Source organism: Haliotis asinina, chromosome 2 (assembly GCF_037392515.1).
Source record: "Haliotis asinina isolate JCU_RB_2024 chromosome 2, JCU_Hal_asi_v2, whole genome shotgun sequence".
NCBI classification, from domain to species: Eukaryota; Metazoa; Mollusca; class Gastropoda; order Lepetellida; family Haliotidae; genus Haliotis; species Haliotis asinina.
The window spans coordinates 45,844,444-45,864,395 of record NC_090281.1 but is presented as its reverse complement, the minus strand read 5'-3'; the positions used below and the strand labels follow the sequence as shown (position 1 = coordinate 45,864,395).

At 41.2% G+C, this 19,952-nt stretch overlaps 1 protein-coding gene across 1 annotated transcript; it reads left to right on the top strand.

Moving 5' to 3' along the window:
- The first annotated feature begins 3,040 nt into the window (after positions 1–3,040).
- LOC137273801 (uncharacterized) lies at positions 3,041–18,486 on the top strand. Its single transcript, XM_067806660.1, has 17 exons — positions 3,041–3,179; positions 4,595–4,917; positions 5,825–5,979; positions 6,962–7,208; positions 8,685–8,790; positions 9,008–9,104; positions 10,049–10,144; positions 10,345–10,395; positions 10,685–10,769; positions 11,891–11,950; positions 12,170–12,346; positions 12,683–12,824; positions 13,289–13,397; positions 13,859–13,931; positions 14,279–14,425; positions 16,798–16,937; positions 18,176–18,486. Exons 1-17 carry the CDS (start codon positions 3,131–3,133, stop codon positions 18,402–18,404), a joined length of 2,286 nt encoding a protein of 761 aa, XP_067662761.1. The 5' UTR covers positions 3,041–3,130; the 3' UTR covers positions 18,405–18,486.
- Positions 18,487–19,952: the final 1,466 nt, after the last annotated feature.

Here is a 19,952-nt window from a genome sequence, read left to right as displayed (position 1 = left end):
GAACATGGGAGAATTGGTAATTATAGACTGACCAATCCAATACTGAACGCTGGGTGTATTGCATATTCAATAATTATCATCTTTAATTTTATTTTCATTTTTTCTAACAATAAATCTGCCATTCATTGACTATCCTGTATAGGATAAAGTATATACACTGGTTTGAACGAGTGGTCTGGTTTGAATGTGAAACAGGTTTCATTTCGTTGATCACAATATTTAGTTTAATATCTTGATGACTATTGGCATCCCTTACACGGTCACATTAAAACCGGAAGTTGTAAGCTCACGAAACACCAACACTTATCTGTCGGAGATTGAAGAGCTTGAAGGTAGAAAGCGTCATCATGGCCGTCTGGAGGACACAGTAATAAGTACTTCTTAAACAGACGAACATGGCATCGGGCAGGATTACTACTGGTGTGATGTTCGATCTCTTTAGGGGTAACTCTTCTGTGCTTCAGCCCCCCTTGCACAGTTTTGGAGTAATCTTCCTGGTAACACAAGTACTCGTGTCCTTCAGGACCCATCTTAAGGGATATTTGTGAGTTTTTGTGTTTTAGCTTTCTGTGTTCGTGGCCACTACGAAGTCCAAAATGTTTGCCATTCAGGTAAAGCAAGGTGTTCACTAGTACTCGCGGGTTCAGGTCTCCAAGTTGACCACTCCTCCACAGCAGCTCCTCCTCATCAACACTGATAGCTTCAGCTTTCTTAACGAATTGTCCCAATCCCTTACGTGTCAGTCTTTTCATCTCTCCGTCAAGAACCTGGCGGAATTCTTCGAACACATCAGACTGGAGAAATTCAACATTTACTTTAGAAACAGTCTTTATGTATGATTGTATACCCATAACTATCTGAAAGAGTGAATTCGGGGGGTATTCCAAGCCATCTTTTTTCTGACTTCCAGAACAAACTTTGACATGAAATACGCCAACTCGTCAAGTCCCATATTTTCCAAAAGAGTGACCGGTTTTCGTCCACCCCCCTCCGATTATTTACGGCGATAGCCCAGGCAGTAAACGTGTTGTACGCCCATTTATCCCGCCGCTGGGTGTTACTCTCCACAGCATCCAACGCACGCTTCCCAATTTCACCATCATTAGCCTCATAAAAACGTTCAGCAGTTTTACCTTTTTCTTGTAATTCTTCTTCAATAATTTGAGATGCTTCCAACAATTCTGAGTCTCTATCGCTATTGATATGGCATGCCTCCGCTTCTTGCGAGGCCCGACAAAGCTCATCATCAGAATTCACCCTGCACATTGACTTATTTCCCCAAACCACGTGTACACATAACCTTGGCGGTGCAGGAAAGGCACGTGCGACAAGCAATGGACGAGTCCATTCAGCGCCCACGTGGTGTAAGTAGGTTAGCACCCCCCCTCTGCGGGTGATATGGATTCAACGCTCTCGCCTTACGGCTCGAGCGTTGATATCCATATCACCCTTGAGGAGGGTGCTAACGTATACTCAATGCGACTGATCGTCAGATTGTCCTTGTCGCACTTTGTTTTGTTTGTTTGTTTGTTTTGTAACTTCCTGCATGTTTTTGTATGGACGACAATGACACTTGATTGATTTAATTACTTATAAGATTACGTAGTGTCAGAACCTCTCTCATTTACTTTGTCCATTGTTTTCCCACTTCTCTGACTCCAGGCAGTGTTTGGGGTTCATTGTTTTCATAAAAAGCTCAAGGTAAAGCAGGATGCATCGTGTCATTATAGGACTACCGCTGTTGTAAATGATAGCATTCAACTAAAACAATATATTGTGAATCAGGATCTACAAGAATAGACAGTGGTGAAAAGAATGGTTTGGCACTTGCCTTGATTAGGCTTAACAGATTATCAAGAACACAGAGACTGGCTGTACATGATGCGCTAGGGTTGGGTTCGAATCCCAACATCGCCCACACGGCCAGACACTGCTTCAACAGAAGCGCGCTCGATGGTATAGTCAATATAATTAGTGCCACAGACACGTAGGCATTTAACACAGAAACATCCACGAGTGCATCCACACACTATAGGGTATTTCGACATAAAAGACATTCCTACATTCATTTCAGATTCGCAGCTTGACAGATTGTTCAGATTAGAAGGATAGGGTGAGTTGGATTGTAGGAAGTTATAAGTTCCACGTGCGATTCACAGGTCACAGTTATGTTTTTGGATTTAGTTCCTCGTACATGTGTTTGTTGCATTGCCGGCAGTTTAGTTTCACATGCACAAGTTACAACTGGGCTTTGTTGGCTTGTGTTCCTCGTGTGTATGTTTGTTGCATCTCCGTCAGTTTAGTTCCAAGTACAATGCACTGATTGCAAGATTTTTCACAATCATGTTTTCAGTTGAAAGATTTCAAAGAGGTTCTCACGCCTATTGCTCAAGAGAAGCATCATTCAAGAAAAAAGGCTCAAAACTTTCCATTCATTCATTCATTCATTCATTCATTCATCCATCCATCACCCCATCATTCATTGAACATTCAGCTAAAATGCCCCAGTGACCGTTGTCATCGATAGGAAATATAGGGTAAAAATCGCACATTGATTTATGTGTAAAATTCAGTTCAAGTAATTATACCACTGTTTCGAAAAAACATTTAACCAACGTATTCCTGCTACGTTAAGGAATGTTGAGAAAATCTGGTACACGAATGCATGTCGAAATCAACGAGATCTTGGAGACACTGCTTACATTTGCTATTGCTGATAAAGTCCAAATCCAATATGGATAATATATTGTGCAAACATAAGCATAACGATAACCTATATTTATACATGAACACGTATCAGTATTGTCGTCATCGAGATAAACTCCACATCTAGTTCCCATATGGATATATGACAATACTGATCAGTAATACGACCGATATCAGTTACCAAGTTAAATTGTACTGATTGTATTACTTAACATGGTATTTAAGTTCCAGCATCGCATATCCATATTCTAACATAACGTGAACATTACTTTGCAAATTTTACAATTGATGTTGCAGTAGAATATAGATAGAATTAATAATAATAGGGCTCCTTGGGTCAAGGACGAGATAAAGGTAAAGATAATGTTCAGGAGCGAGAAGATCATCTGATCTTTTACTATTGTTGTGGGTGTCGTTGTTGAAGATGGATGTTGGGTTTCTTCTCGTGGCGCTAATTCTTGTGTGCTCTGGAGGTTCGTGTTTTGTATTTTATTGCACCATATTTCAGTTAACGTGCTTGTTGCGTTGTCATTGTATTTCCACACTCGGTTACAATCTGTTACATGTAAGCGTTGCTGAATTCAAATGTTTTATCCTGTCTACGATGTCCTTTGTAATTGATATTTCTCTGGTGTGGATGTATCAGATCACACAGTCGTCTTATTTTAGTGTCACTTTCTCGTTATAACTCATGTCGTGTCCTGTTAAGAAGGGAAATCCACTGTGACGTAATTAGGTCACGTGCTAGTTTAGATGCTCTGACATTTGAACATTGCTCGATGACCGACTTAGAAAAAAACCCCAGAAAGTATGGGAATAAATCTCAATATTCTGAATAGTTGAGTATGATTAGCTTGCCTCCTGTGAATGTGAAACACATGACTGCATAAAGAGTGATTGATACACAGCTGTATAAGTTACATTTTCAATGGCGGGTCGCCAGGGACTTGACGTGTTAAAATTGCGTGTACTAAGCCAGACCGAAGGATGAAAGGTGTACATGAACGATGATGTGTTCACGTACGACAAACTAAAACGTGTCAATTGAGTTCACAAGTCCCTAGACATATTTACGCGTACGGTTTCATGTATCTGTGTTACAGTTATTCATAACTTTTGTCGACACTAATATGTAGAGATCAGTTCAGATATAGAGAATACTAAACGATGCCCCATGTAATACCATATTTATGAAACGAGTGAGCGACATTGTACAAACTCGCGTTCGCTCCTTTCCACTCGTTAGATAAAATATCATTCACGTGCTTGATAAATATGGCATCACTCATCCAATGTTAGCAAAATAATACCTCAGATGTCAGCTTAAAGAACGCCGTCATGACAAGGGTCTTGCCTATGGATACATTTGATCGATTATTGTCAACAGTAATTTGATTTAAACAAAAAAAACAAAAAAAAACAAGGGGTGTGAAAAAGGGACCAAATGACTTCAAACAACATATTATTCTGTTGATATAATAGCTATTACACGAAATCATGCAAAGAACAGTTGGGTATCACGACTTAGTGATGTGTCGTGAATGACAGCCGACATCTTGTTTTGATCGATCCGTTAAGGTAGATTAGGCAACAAATGCTTACAACAAACGGCGCCTATACTTGTCGTAAGAGGCGACTAACGGCATCGGGAGATGAGACTCGCTGGCTTGGTGCACACGTGTCATCGTATCCAAGGTGCGTAGATCGATGCTCATGCTGTTGACAGTCTTGTCCTGATTCGATTACTGATTGGCCGCTGTCATATAGCTTGAAAATTGGTGAGTGCCGCCTTACACGACAATTCATCTCGTCATGACACCTAGACTTAATTACACATAATATTTCTAATCTGAACAAAAAGGTCCATATTTGTAACTGCTCTGTTCAGCTATCACAAAGGGTGACAGCTTTGAGATCAACGTCAACACCAACGGCAGTTACAGCATCTCCGTGCAGGGAAATGTCTGGCTGCAAAGTGCACCGACGTTCGTTCGAGTCAACAAGCAGGTGTTCAGCACCGCCGAAGGCACCTTGAAGCTTCTGGAGACCACCGCTACATCTGGATCTGACTTCATCGGCAAATGGCAGGCCACCAACTTCCTCTACCAAGCCAGTACGTGCCGGTTCCTAGCCAGCATCTATCTCTACACGCCCGACTCAAGTATCTTCTCCTACAACAACCCACCTGAACAATTTCTTCTCTTCAAACAGGTTTGACTTTTCCAATAGCTCCAATTGCGATCTTTTGATTTATAAATACTGATGAATAATACTATTTTTGAAATGGACTTTGAAAATGAAAGGTTAAACTAAAAAGCGTATTAACAACAATATCAGATAAGTACCTTTTCATATGCATAATACGACCCACCAGGACAATTTTTGCTCTTCAACAACATGTTGTCCTTCCGTTTAGTTTCAAACAGACCTCTTCCTTCAGGAACTACGAAAACTACAGTTAAAACGAAATGTGTCTTAACAAGTTTACTCAATGTTTGTGTTTGACTAGCTTCGTTGAATAGAGGCTGTTGAAAAATACGGTTAGAAAAAGATTCTTCAAATGGGTTAAGAAATGCATACGTTTGTTTTACGTATGACTATGTACACATGCATGATGATTATTAAAGCAATACTAATGAATTCAGAAAATACAGATGGTTCTCATACATGAAAGAAAGACTCGTCAATCGGAAATTTGCCACTTTTAGCACTATCCCACCAGGATTACTGCAAAGACAGGAGATTTCATTGGCCGCCTTTATTGCGGCGGATATTGGAGGTCGTAGTTGATACTTTATGGCAGTATTCTTCCGATATTACGGGGAAAATGTGATCAATATACATGTATTGTTCGCTCTGGGGGAGTCATACCCGAGCCTTCGTTGTGCATACACAGCGAACAATATAACCACAAACGTTGGCTATCGGCATGGTTAACTTAGGAATTCACGTTTTTTTTATGAAAAACTGTAAAGTAAAAGCATAAGTCAAGACAAACAGCCATTTCTAAGCATAGTAACAAACCTCTAATGACATTAGACATCTTTTCACTTTGAAATGCATTCACAGAATCTGCCATAATGGACATATTAACTATAAATTTGTGTTTTTTCCACAGACTTACCTAACCCAAACCAATGCCACTCAGGCGCCATCTGTTGATGAAATTATAGCCGGTTTTCCTGGGTTTGTTGTGGAGGAGACGACTGTTCCCCTTGGCTACATGTCCTACGGGGGCGACATGTACGGCGACAGCAGCAAAGCCTTCGGACAGTACGTGTCGTTTCACATATAGGAGGTCCCGGGGTAGAATAGGCCTTCAGCAACACATGCTTGCCATAAATGGCGACTTGTCGTAAGAGGCGACTAACGGGATCGGGTGGTCAGGCTCGCTGACTTGGTTGACACATGTCATCAGTTCCCAATTGCGCAGTTCGATGCTCATGCTGGTGATCACTGGATTATCTGGCCAAGACTCGATTGTCTACAGACCGTTGCCATTTAGGTGTAACATTGCTGAGTGCGACGTAAACCAAACACATTCACTGAGTCGTCATAAACGTCCTTACGGTTCAGTTAATTTAATGTTCATATATTTTATGTTGAAGTTATCCAATGTCAGCTTTTTCAAACAAAAGTCTGTAACAAATACGTGATGGTCTATGGTTTTAAATCAATAGTATTTGATATTATCTCTCATAGATGTGCCAGGATTCGATGCTGAAAATGTATGTCTGATATGTGAGTAAGTGAGTGAGTGAGTTTAGACTTACGCCACACTCAGCAATATTCCTGCTATATGGCGGCGGTCTATAAATAATCGAGTCTGGACCAGACAATCCAGTGATCAACAGCATGAGCTTCGATCTGCGCCACTGGGAACTGATGACATGTGTCAGCAAGCCTAACCACCCGATCCTGTTAGTCGCCTTTTATGACAAGCATAGTCGCCTTTTATGGCAAGCATGGGTTGCTGAAGCCTTATTCTTATCCAGACCTTCACGGGTCTTATGACGATTGTTTGTATATAAGGTACTTAATTCAAGAGAGAACATATTTTATGTGACCGCATGTTCATGGTTATCTATTGCGAGAACACTAAATTACACGAACTAACTAAAACATTCTTGACGATTATGTAATTACATTTAGACTTTTTGCTTGAATATAAACTTCATTCAGTATAGAGGAGAAAACATTTTGTTCACCTGTGTTAATATGGTTACTATTTCCGAATTATGTGCATTTTTTTCAGATTTGGCCCGGAAATGAAGATTACGTCCGGCATCAGAAGTGGACCCCTCTCTATATTTGACCGGGTAAAGACCGCCAACACTCTCATCCTGTCCCCCGCCAGTACCTTCATGGCTGCCAATCTGTGGTACCAAACTTCCAGCACCGGAAACAACCTCTACTGGGGAATCATGGGCGGAGTCTCTGATATTGTGCCGGGTTTTGAAACCAGCACCATTCTGTACTACAGTAACCAAGGTATCAACAAGGTGAGTTATGAACTGGTGTCAAGGTCTTAAAATAATTAATTTGTTGAAAATACCCATGATTATTGATTAACTTGAGGTATTTCAAAGGATAAGGTGACGGAGAGTACACACAGAACAATATAGAAATAGAAATCCGGATTTAAAGGGGTCCCCAACAGTTATACAGTCATAATACAGGCTGTCCCCAATGGGGATCGGAGGGTCGACCCCGGGGATCGGATGATCGACTTTGGGGATCGTATTGATCGGCGCCATGAGTTTGCGAATCATGAAAGAAACGATGTTTTGTTCGTCTTTGGAAAACTCCATTTTGGAGTGGTTATAAGTGATACAATATAATATACGCTTAAGAAATTAATGGGTCATTATCCCCATCAAAACTGGAGTAGTATACTTTCAATACTATTGGGTATAGGTTAACGACAAATATGCTGAAGAATATAAATACATTGTCGATCAATGGGGCAAATGTTGAGTACAGGCTTCAGTCACAGATATGTTATCAGGACATAGAAGAACGAACAATTACGTTGAACCTTGATATACGTGGTGGAGACACCTGCGTCTTGCATCTAGCGTGGGAGGTGAAGTTTTGTGCAAGATATAATAAACAAAGAAGAAAGTTGAATGTAGCGATGCTTGTTGCGTTTTATACTGTCCAAAGTTCACGGCACATACTACCGCATTCGCAAAATGTGGTCGCAAAATATTGTCACAGGAACATATTCTCTTCACCCGTAAATTTCCTTAATCTTATGTATTCCGAGTGAGAGTCAGCGTATTAAATATACACAAGTGTTCCTGTACTCTTTTCCGAGTTTCTTGTCTTGCTTTTTCTTGCACTGTGGGTGGAATCCTGGGAATGCAGGGACAGGGACACTTGTACTTTCATGTTTTCTATTATTCATTTTCATGAGTATATCTACACGTTAACGTATTGTGGCGAGTCGTGATCTTCCAGTCTTAGAGCACTCTGTATCTGTCATAAATGTTTGTCACATGAAAAACATATGCGACTTAACTGTATCCTCAAGTAACAACAGAGCATCCGGCCATGACACGCTGACCATTTCACTGAATCGTCACTAACTGAATCTAGACGACTGATGGAAATTGTTTCATCGCATGTATTTTACCGATGACTAGTTGATTATATAATAAGATATCGACCTCGTAACACAGTTATATGGATTGAATATAACGATGCTTATCGCTTGCTAGATCCTGCCACTGAATCGAAATGCAGTTAAGCTACCTGGTGATTGAAGCAATTAGTTTGATAAGCTGGTTTACGGGGTTATTTTCATTACTAACGATGACAGATCCTATAAATATGAATTAAAATGATATATAAACGCTTTACTGGAAGATATATTTTGTTTCATTTAAAAACAATCTAAATTCAAATATAATTTGATATATGTATGTACACAATGATTTCATGTTAATTATATAAAGTTCATATCTCTGCATTAGGGATTCGTTAGCTGGGGTCAGATTTTACAGAAGATGTATGAAAGAGACAACAGTTTTGTCAAGTCCGACTTCACCATCAACTATCTGGGGTACTGGACAGATAACGGTAGGAAAGCCACACTGAGATCTCTAGTCAATCCACGCACTGCATTGGTTGATGCTCAAGTTTCTCCGTAATAAATTCATCACAGCCTGTTCATGACGTAATACAAATACACATGGCATTTAACTATTAACTGAACACAAGCGCATTATATACTGTGTTAAAACTGAACTTTCAAACCAGTCAAAGAAACGGTCTATGTGAGATCCTGTATTTACAGGGGCGTACTACTACTATAATACCGAACCTCAGAAAAACTACCAGGATACAATACTAGATGTTGCCACTGCCATCAAGGAAACAGGGATACCCTTTAGGTAGGTGCTTACCTTCAGTTCCACCAAGGAAACAGGGCTACCCTTCAGGTAGGCGCTTACCTTCAGTTCCGCCAAGGAAACAGGGATACCCTTCAAGTGGAAAGTTGATGCATATGACTTTTCCCAAATGGTGCCCATTCTCCGCCGTGTGAATTGAGGCAATTTGCAACAAACGCACTTGCCTACGGCAAGATCACATGTGTGCTTCGTCGTGGGACAGCATAAACGCTCAGAGGTCGAGATGTCCAACACTGTCACCCATCCGAGGACTCTCCTTGACCATCATTGCTTAACTTCACGTTGTGACCTGTGTTGTATGCACAAGACCACACACCACCAAGTGTGTACTTGCATATCAGCGTTGATCGTTGCTCATAAGATCAATCACTCGATTGTACGTTCCTCCCCATCTCGCAAGCTGTTTTTCATTGATCCATTCATACAGATCTCAGTACTACTTGCCTGTAAGCCCAGAAGGATCATTTCGGCATGTTATCGACAACAGCGTCCTGGAGTTGATGTTCTATACGTTGTACTATAACTGCTGTCACAGTAATAACTTTTCAATTTCCAGTTTCATACGCAAGGACTATGCTTGTCGTAAGAGGCGACTAACGGGATCGGGTGGTCAGGCTTGCTGACTTGGTTGGCATATGTCATTGGATCCCAGTTGCGCAGTTCGATGCTCATGCTGTTGATCACTGGATTGTCTGGTCCAGACTCGATTATTTACAGACCGCCGCCATGCAGGTGTAATATTGCTGAGTGCAGCGTAAAACTAAACTCACTCACTCACTCCATACGCAAGAGTCTGTGGAATTACTGAGCAACTATCTGATAGCGAGCGGAATGAAACTCACTCACTCAACCACTCACTCGACAACTCAGTGAACCACTCACAACCAATCACTCAACATCTTTCTCACTCAACCACTCTGCTTCAGGTACCTGCAGTTCGACTCCTGGTGGTACTACAAAGGTGTTGGTGATGGAGTCAAAACATGGGAGAGCACTCCAGAAGTGTTCCCTAACGGCATGCAGTAAGTGACAGCATCTGTATCACTGAACAAAGGTGGTTCTCAGAGACATTGTCACATGCACTAAATCTGGATTCTAAATGCGCGCTTCAATACACAAGAAAACTGTTGATTTGTTTCGGGTATATAACAATTTCCACTAACGCTTAAGCGACCTTTCTACACTATCGGCTTTATCTGGACACATATGTTTTGTATTCCAGGTGGCTATACAATAAAACTGGACTCCCAATTTCAGCTCATAATAGATACTGGTAAGTACATGAGATGGCTGAAATAAATCATTCAAGAATTAGAACATATAGTTTGATTTGACCTTCAGCAACCTTAAGGTATAAGAGGCGAATAACGGGATCGGCTATTCCGTAGTTGATGCATATGAACGTATCCATGATGTCAGTCACTGAAGTTTCTGGTCTCAATTTGTTTTTTTAAAGACATCCACCATTACGCAGAATATTGTTGAGTGTGGCATCAAACACACAGACAAACAAGACAGATACCAAATGGGTTGTTCTTTTAACATACTCTTTATCATTTCAGGGCAAGCGACACAACATATGCAAGGCAGAATGGTGGAAAATATTATTTCCTTATTGAAAACAACAAAGCCCTTCCTAATGACCAGGTAAGGAAGATAAAGGGACAAACTGATGACGGTTCCTGTGTAAGAACATATATATTCATGCTGGAAAATTCTAGTTAAAGAATGAGGATCTAAACAGTACATGAACATAGGTTTGCCTTCTGATGTTGACATCCATTGGGTCAGGTGAATGTACGGCAAAACATGTTTCCTGCGAGTGCATTTCTAAGGACAGCGAGTATGTACATACTGGGTGCAGTTTAGCGCATCTTGTTGCAAACTAGCACCAGAAATCGGGACACCGGAAATCGTCTTAATTCCTGTGTACCCATTTCAACCCTGGTCTTCATCGTGATGATGGAACGTTTTAATCACTTGGCTACCCTGCCGCCTTCTTAGGAAATATGCAAGACTGTGTTGGTTAATTAAGAATACATACAATCTGAATATATTGGTTTAACACTTAATGGCAACAATGATATCGGGACGTGTCTCTTAGCATTACTGGTAGCTCCTTGCTCCTGAATAAATGCTTTTCCTGTTTATCTTGAGACATTGCGACAATGTGACATCAATGAAGGGAAACATTTTACATGTTATCTGTTTCCCATCTCAGTTTACCAAAGAAAACAATAGATGTATAGTAACTTTAATCATGTACAGACGGGTGGCTATACGACCTTATATAAACCAGTCCAGCGTCCTGATGAAGAACAAGCAAATGGTTGAAAGGAGTTGACAAGACACATCGTTTTCATGTAAAATATTTTTAGGGCTTTCTTTTGCATCTCAGACAGGTTCTTTTTTGTCAGTGCTGAAATTGTTGTACACTCAGTCTGACATTCTTGCAAATTCGATTCTCTGTAGAATTCACTTTATTGGTCAAATAGTCCTATTGCTGGCTTTCTAAAAATAAAGATATTGGTATTCATTTAGAAGATGCAGCCATCAATGACATGCATGATGATGATGATGATCATGATGATGACAATGATTTGGAGATTTTGCATGCACTTTAGGACGTGATTGTATTTCGCACGAACACGTCGGGCATCATGTAAGATGAATGATACCGGCAGTCCAAACAAAATTCAGCATTAAAAATGTATTCTCAAGGTAGAATTGCCTTTGCTATTTTGTGCATGGAATGCGTCTGTTTTCAGACGTTCTGGGATGATCTTATCTCCAATGGTCGGAAATGGGGTCTTCTAACGTATGAGCAGGTAGGCACGTGTTTTGTTATTTCTGGTGACCAATTGACTTGCCTCTGCATGTGTTTGTGACCGGTGCCAGTGGTGGGTCCAGTGTGTGCCTTCATAATCACATGTCCATGGTAGAAGCACATTCAAACATTTCGTCGTGTGTGTTGAACACTGTCCATCAATTTCATAATACCAAATAGAATAGTTTCAATTTGGTTTGACACATCTACATCACACCAGGACTGGCTCAACGTGGAGTTTGCCGGCGTTCCGTCCCTCACCTACGATGCCTACCTGGGTGAAACATGGCTCAACCAGATGGGGCGTGGAGCTGCCAAGAACGGTGTGACGATACAGTACTGTATGGCCAACAGTCGACACCTACTCCAAGGGATCTCTATCCCTGCTGTGACACAGGTACACATTTGTAATACTGAACATGTTACACAACAGTTTGTGAATGTATCTACTTGACAATTTTAACCTAACCTAATGATTTAAAAGCAGTTAAATTTAGACAGATCTTTTGGAAAGCTCACTTCAACCTTACCTGCATTTATAAATAGTGTTTCCAGTGAGCAGCCGGTTTACCACTGGCCATCAGCAACCCATGCTTTTCGTAAAAGAAGACGAAAGGGATCGCGTTGTCAGACTCGCTATTGCAATAGATACATGTCATCGTATCGCAAGAACCTCGTTAAACAACGAACAAAAGTGAAAAATAATTCACTCAGTCGGTCAATCACTCAACAGGCAAGAGCCAGCAATGACTATCATCCTGGAACACAACAATGGCGTATTGGCGTCACCTCTGTTTTTGCATGGGCTATAGGCATCACTCCTTTCAAGGACAACTTCTGGACCACGACTGTCCAACCTGGTAGTCCTTATAAAGGTATTTGTAGAGAACGTATCACATACATCGTAAAACTTGTACAACGTCTGAATTCAAAATTATGCATAAGCAGATGTGAATTGTGACTGTGTGTAACTGAGTGTGTGTGTGTGTGTGTGTGTGTGTGTGTGTGTGTGTGTGTGTGTGTGTGTGTGTGTGTGTGTAGGGTGTTCGTCGGCGTGTGTGTCTCTGCTTGGCATGTGTGTCAGTATGTGTGACAAAAGTGTGTGCATGTGCTTATGCGTCTCTCTGTCTGTGTCTGTGTCTGTGTCTGTGTGTAAGTGAGAAAGATGTGGGTGCATCTATTCATGCAAGTATCCTTGAAATTAAATATGCAGGGTTATTTGTTTCGTACCGGTTCGCTAATCCCTAATGACAGACATCTGAGGTATTTTGGGGAAAGAGTTAAGCATTTTGGCGCTCATCTTAGTATGGCGGTTGATGGATTCATTGCTTTAACACAGGCGCAACAGAACCTTACACGGAGCTGAACGCACTGGTGGCCACTCTCAGCACAGGGCCTGTTGGACCAAGTGACATGATCGGCAAGTTCAACAAGACAATCATAATGAGGTACACATTGTTAATCTTGTGATCGTGTTAAACTGACAACGCTTAGAAGACGCTTGATAACAGTGCTAAATGTTTCCGAATGTGTATCGAGAAATTTAAAAGATAAAAAGACAGCTTTTAGGTTAGTTTAGGTTAAGGTTATGGTTTAAAGAGTTGTTTTGAAGATATGTGGATTGTATTTAAATATGTGTGTAAATAATCAAAGATATATTTCATCAATTTCGATATCTCCAGTTCAGTTCAAGATATCCTAAAAAGCATTTGCGATGTCAGTATTTCTTAATAAACGTGAAAACGGTTTGCCATACGGGCGTCTTACTTAGTTAGGATCTCCTACACGTGTACACACTGCAGACTGGCATCTGGTCTCACAACTGACAATTTACATCCCCCATATTTTCTTTGTTTAGATTCATTATTATTGATAAGGAAAATAAATTATACTCCTTCACCATTTTCAGGAGCGTTAATTCGGACGGACTGATCCTGAAGCCGTCTAGACCCGCCACAGCGATAGACAACATGATCAGAAGGGTAAATACTCAATCTGTGGCAAAAAGCAGTTTTTAGAACATTTAGCATTTCCAGAGAACAGTTTGCTTTTTCAATAAAACCGGAGATAAAATCAATTTCTGCCTGAATTTTATGGATAAAATTATTTTTAAAGTAAAAGTAGAAAAGACGGCCCAAAACATATTTACTATTTCCCTGTCGCGTTCATATTTTGGACTCTGTCTGAAAGCAGGAACGAAACAAGTACACAACGCCGTTAGTGTTCCATTATCACAAGCCGGAGAGCAAATCAGATGTTTCCAAAATGTTCAGAATGAAATTGAGAAACAGAATCCATGTAGTTTTGGTTCTCGCGTATTTGTCTTCAGCTGGCATGGGCCGATTTTGATGGTCCAGATGGTGAAGTGTGGTCAACATATTCTGACTTTGGTGGCGACAACAAATACGGCATCGTGCTTGCTGCAGACCTTCAAGGAAGTTATAACATGACACCGTGTATGGCTGGTTTCCAAGGGGTAAGAAAGATGGAGAGGTATCCGTCAAGAAAGGACACGATTATATACAATTATCAAGTTTTGACCCTCCATATGACTTGAGAGACATATTTATGCTGAGAACTTATTCCGACCAGCTTTTCAAACAAGAGCACCCCTTCAACTCAAGAAGTTCCACATATCAATTCTATTCCAAAGGCAGAGTGTATGACGTTGCCTGATAAACACGGAAATGCATGTTAATTACTTTCTCATTTTACCATGAATGCGTTTGAAAACTTATTGCGTCTTTAGAATGTTCTAACTCTGAGCCACCGCAAAATCCTGTCAGTCTGGGTCATCTGTGTAGTGCACTCCTCTGAAATATCGATGGGTGTGTGAGAGACTGTTATTCAAGATTTTTTAAACGAAGCCGATTGTAATGAAGATTCCGCGTGTACCCATCACTTCTTACATAATATAATTGTCCATCTATAGAACCCAAGACCATCCGGATTAGAACTGGTCTTCAGAAACCCATACCTGTCGTAAGAGGCGACTAACAAGGTAGATTTGCCAGGCTTCCAGACCTAACAATTGCCACCATATCCCAGTTACAAAGGTTGATAATCACACTGTTGATCAAAGGACTGTCTGGTCTAGACTTAATTATTTACAAACCGCCACAGTATAGCTGGAATATGTCTGAGATGGGCTCTAAACAATACACAAAATACATTTAATGAATCTTTGATCACTAAAGATCACTTTCCGTATCAAAATTTCTCAAAAAGTTTGTAAAATGGCAATAAAAACGTGAAAAACGACCTCGGATTTCTGCTTGTTGCGGAAACACCCGACAGTTAATGAGCAGAGGTGGTATCACGTGACATGACGTCAAATGTGACTATTACCGGTGGCTCCCTCTTTGATTATATTTGACAACTTGACAGTGACCATGGAATTTGAAGCTATAATGTATGTACCCGACGTCATGTTTTACCTGTAAGGTAGACCGTATCAATACTAACTGATTTTACATCGAGCAGGAGAAACTTCCAGAGAAGATGAAGAAGAAGAATCAGTAGAATGGGAGGCACCAATTTGATTCCATTCAGTTCAATCTATTTCTTCGGTAGTTTGGCCACGTGACCCAAAGTTCAACTGACTGTGACAACTTAACATGTGACAGGAAGAACATATGTACATCTTCATGAAAAGGAAAACCACATGTTTCATGCAAATTGAGACAGAAGTTATGGTTAGTGTATTTTTTGTACCGAGGACAGACAGACTTTTATAATTTTTCTGAGGTACGCATACCTTTCACATACAAATAATACATGGTACTCATCTTTGAGAACTCCTACATTACAACATACATACGTAGGGCATACAGGAATGCTTTCATTAGTACAATGTTTTTTCTCATTAAATTAACTTTAAACTAATGGAATGCAATACGTAATTTACAGAATGTCACGAATCTAGGTGTTATCACTTAGTGCTGTAAAGCCGAGTAATTCCTTAAAGTTGTGGATGTACAAAGAGACCCATGCCAAATCTGGGAATATATCTCATGGATTCTTTGCGCAAAAGCGCTATTAAACATTTGTATTTTTCCTGCACATCGCTCTATCCAAACAAATCGAAGACCAGTCGTGAAAAACAAGTGACGGACATGTGAAACATATGTATGCTTACCACGTTCATCAAGATAACACTGGTGAGGAAGGCGGTCCGATTCCATTCTTAATACTTTTAACCAAAACTTTATAACACGCCTATGAGTAGAAACGTGCGCGTATCTACCACACCCACCCAGTATGGCATTATTTGATGCACACTTGCAAACGTTTCGAAATGAGTTTAAGTATGTAGTTTGTACCTTTGCTATACATACATAATACCTAGCATCCCCTTTATTCATGTAGTACTAATTGCTGTCTAGCTTTTAACGCTGTTGACATTTGTTCACATCTTACAATCCATGCAATAGGTACCATTGTATTCTTACGTTCAATTATTGAAATTCTCTCGTATTCTCCTTTAAGGACATTATTGCTTGTGGTGCTTTGGGAGTACCGCCATCGGAAGTGTAAATATCTTAAATTACCTGAAATATGAGTGTATACCCAGCAGGGGTGCGAAACCACCTCCTCAGAGTGAGACATCTAAAAACCGAAGTCAGTTATAAACCCCACTCAGCCACCGCATGTCCCGAAAGGTCCAATATTGGTTTGTCCAGATCACGTATTTTGTGTACCTCTGATACACTGCTCGGTATAACAGTAAAGTTATTCGTGATTTTTAAAAAGTAATCCCTTTGAAATGAAGATTGAGCAAACATCCACCACTCCCTACATTATATAACTGTCACACGCAGAATGGGTGACTTATATGTATATTTCCAGTTCCCCGAGTCCATGGTGTTCTCTGCCAAAGATCCCAGCAGGTTGCAGATGCTGACAGACGCCCAGCCTCTCCTGCTGAGTGACTGTACTATGGTGGACTTCTGTCTGTACTATGTCTCACCCGTTATGACATTTGGAGGGTAAGGATGTGGACAACATATACTGAACAGCAAAACAAACGCAAAAATGAAATGTCATAAAAGTAAGCGTTCGTGTTTAAGTCTTCTAACTGAAAACGTGACCAAAACAGAGCTGTGTTTCTTTTGCTATATTATAGTTTGACCTGATTTCGTTTCCATAATCCTTGTGACTGTATTTCTTCAGAAACGTTATTTAACAGTGCCAGGGCATGAAGTGATCTCGCGAGCCCCATGTTCCAGAAAGGGCGGAAGGGTAGCCAAGTGGTTGAAGCGTTCGCTCGTCACGGAGACAACCCGGATTCGATTCGATTCATTGTTACAATGCGCGAAGCCAGTTTGTTGTGCCTCACACCGTGATATTGCTGGAATATTGCGGCGTAAAACTAAAATGAAACACTTGCCTCATGTTCCCGAGTTAATGTTGGCATCAAACACCTGCCGGTCGTTAAAGGTGACTATACAGCTCGAGTGGTTGACATTAGTGTGGGACATTACATCAATCACTAGATCTAGACTCCAGTAATTACGGACCTCTGTCATGTCACTGACTGCGTCTTTAAAAACATACACACATACCATATGGCAGCGACCTGTAAATAATAGTGTCTGAAACAGACAAGCCACTGACGAGTCTGTAACAGGCAATCCGATGATTGAGAGCACCTATCCACATTCATCTGCAATCAAACACGTTGCCAAGTGTCACCACCGATAACCACAACACGGTCGAGGATACGAAGGGCTTTGTGTAACCCCGAAAACAAATTGGGTTACTAAACATTGGTCTAAATATTGCAATATGAAAAATAGTATTAATATGAGTGTCAGCATAGGTTCAAATATTGACTGTATGACAAACAGTATCAATATGTGTATCAGCATAATATATGAGCGAGTGAATATGTTTAGTTTATTCACAGTCACAATATTCCAGAAATATCAGGGTGGAGGACACCACAAAAGACTCACACATTGTACCACAGTCGGGAATCAAACCCGGATCATAACCGTGACGAGCGAACACTAGGCTGTTCCACCGTCCCATTATGCGTATTGGTGGACTGATGTAGGATTGAGGATAATACTTTTGAAATACTTTTTTTAGATATTCTTTGGACACCATTCGAGATGCAGCACGGGGTATTTCATAAACTCCAGTTTGGATCACAGGGTACTGGTGTCTCAGGGGAGGCAACTTTGCATACAGTGTCAATGCTCAATGTGCTCTTTTTCCACAGGCATCAGGTCCTGATTCAAGGAGAACTTGACAAGTGGGTCCCAATGTCTCCGCAGCGAGTTGTCGACATCAACGTCGACAGCAACGACATCACCGTCCGTATTGCAGGAGCCGAAAGTGAACAAGTCTTGTTCTGGTTCAACACTGACGGTGTGTCACAACGCATCGGATGCTTTATTAGTGAAACAGGATTCGCTACTATCAGTTACAAGCAGATGGGATGTCAATAGGCGAAACTCCGACACACAATATTCTATCCAGACATTGTTCTATTTGTATTTATTCAACATTAATAAATGTGGCAAAACGTTGTCTGTGGGTTGTGTATGCCGGTGGGAATATGAGTCAAAACACAAAACCCAAACAATTACATCCTGTTTTGGTGATGAGTTGACATCTGTCAAGCTTCTTGCCCACTGTAACCAGCAAGCAAGGCGTCGAAGAAACTAACAATCTTGATTTTGATTGTTTGTGTGTTTAACGCTCAAATACTCAAATTCTAACACGGCGGTCTAAGATGATGAAACAGTCCAATGATTGACATCACGAGCATCGATCTACTCAAGCAGGTTGCGAGGACATGAGAACATAGCTGCCGACTCTGACCACCCGAACCCGTTAGTTGCCTTTTATGACATGGGTTGCTTAAAACAGGTTCTCATCTGTGTCTTCACAGGTTCTTACCCTCGTTTACATGATACATGCACACTGCAATGATACACCAGGAGTATTCGATCATGTTCAGTTTATTCAAACCACGTTACATCAACACTCACACGATAGTTCACTGCACCAGTGTTCCGTTGCTCGAAACAACCTTAGATCAACCATAAACACTAAGGTTAGAGTTACGATCACCTTATGAAAAAGATACGCTCGTTACACAAAGTAACCTTACGGGTACTTTCACTTGGTCTCCAACCTTAGCCGTAAACTTAACTGAGGCTGAACACTTCAGCGTAGGAGTAATGGCAGCGTCCCTTGTTACCACGTGAATTCAGCGTGTCCATTTGACTCGTTCTGTCTCTGTACACTCTCTGCTTCCTCCAACTCAATCTCGTTGCAGCCTCCATATTCCCTTCCCAGCCTTAGAGACGCTAAAGTTGGGTCGGACCAAACTTAGTTATCAATCTTAACTTATGGTTAACCTTAGTTAGGTTTGTTTCGTGCAACGGGAGGCTATGCATAAGAACACCACAACATCCACCAATGAATCGTGCACCGCCACCGGCATACATGTGTACACCACAACATCCACCAATGCATGGGGCACCACCACCGGCTTACATGAGACACCACCATCACATCCACCAATGCATTGGGCACCGCCAGTGGCACTCATTAGTACATAACAACATCCACCAATGCACTGTGCACAGCCACCGGCATACATGAGGACACCACAACATCCACCAATGCATTGGGCACCACCACCGGCATACATGAGACACCACCATCACATCCACCAATGCATGGTGCACCACCACCGGCATACATGAGGACACCACAACATCCACCAATCCATGGGGTACCGTCACCGGCATACATGAGCACACAACAACATCCAAAAATGCATGGGCCACCACCATCCTCATAGATATACATGAGACACCACCAACACATCCGCCAATGCATGGTACACCACCACCCTCATACATTAGACACCACCATCACATCCACAAATGCATGGCACATCGCCACCGACATACAGGAGTACACCACTACATTAATCAAAGCATGGTGCACCGCCACTGGCATACTTGAGCAGACCACAACAT

Bases quoted from the DNA above. Each gene is read 5' to 3' on its own strand.
- LOC137273801 (XM_067806660.1), top strand. From the start codon at position 3,131: ATGGATGTTGGGTTTCTTCTCGTGGCGCTAATTCTTGTGTGCTCTGGA. The intron at 4,918-5,824 runs GTTTGACTTTTC...TTTTTTCCACAG, and splicing joins AATTTCTTCTCTTCAAACAG to ACTTACCTAACCCAAACCAA. The intron at 16,938-18,175 runs GTAAGGATGTGG...CTTTTTCCACAG, and splicing joins CCCGTTATGACATTTGGAGG to GCATCAGGTCCTGATTCAAG.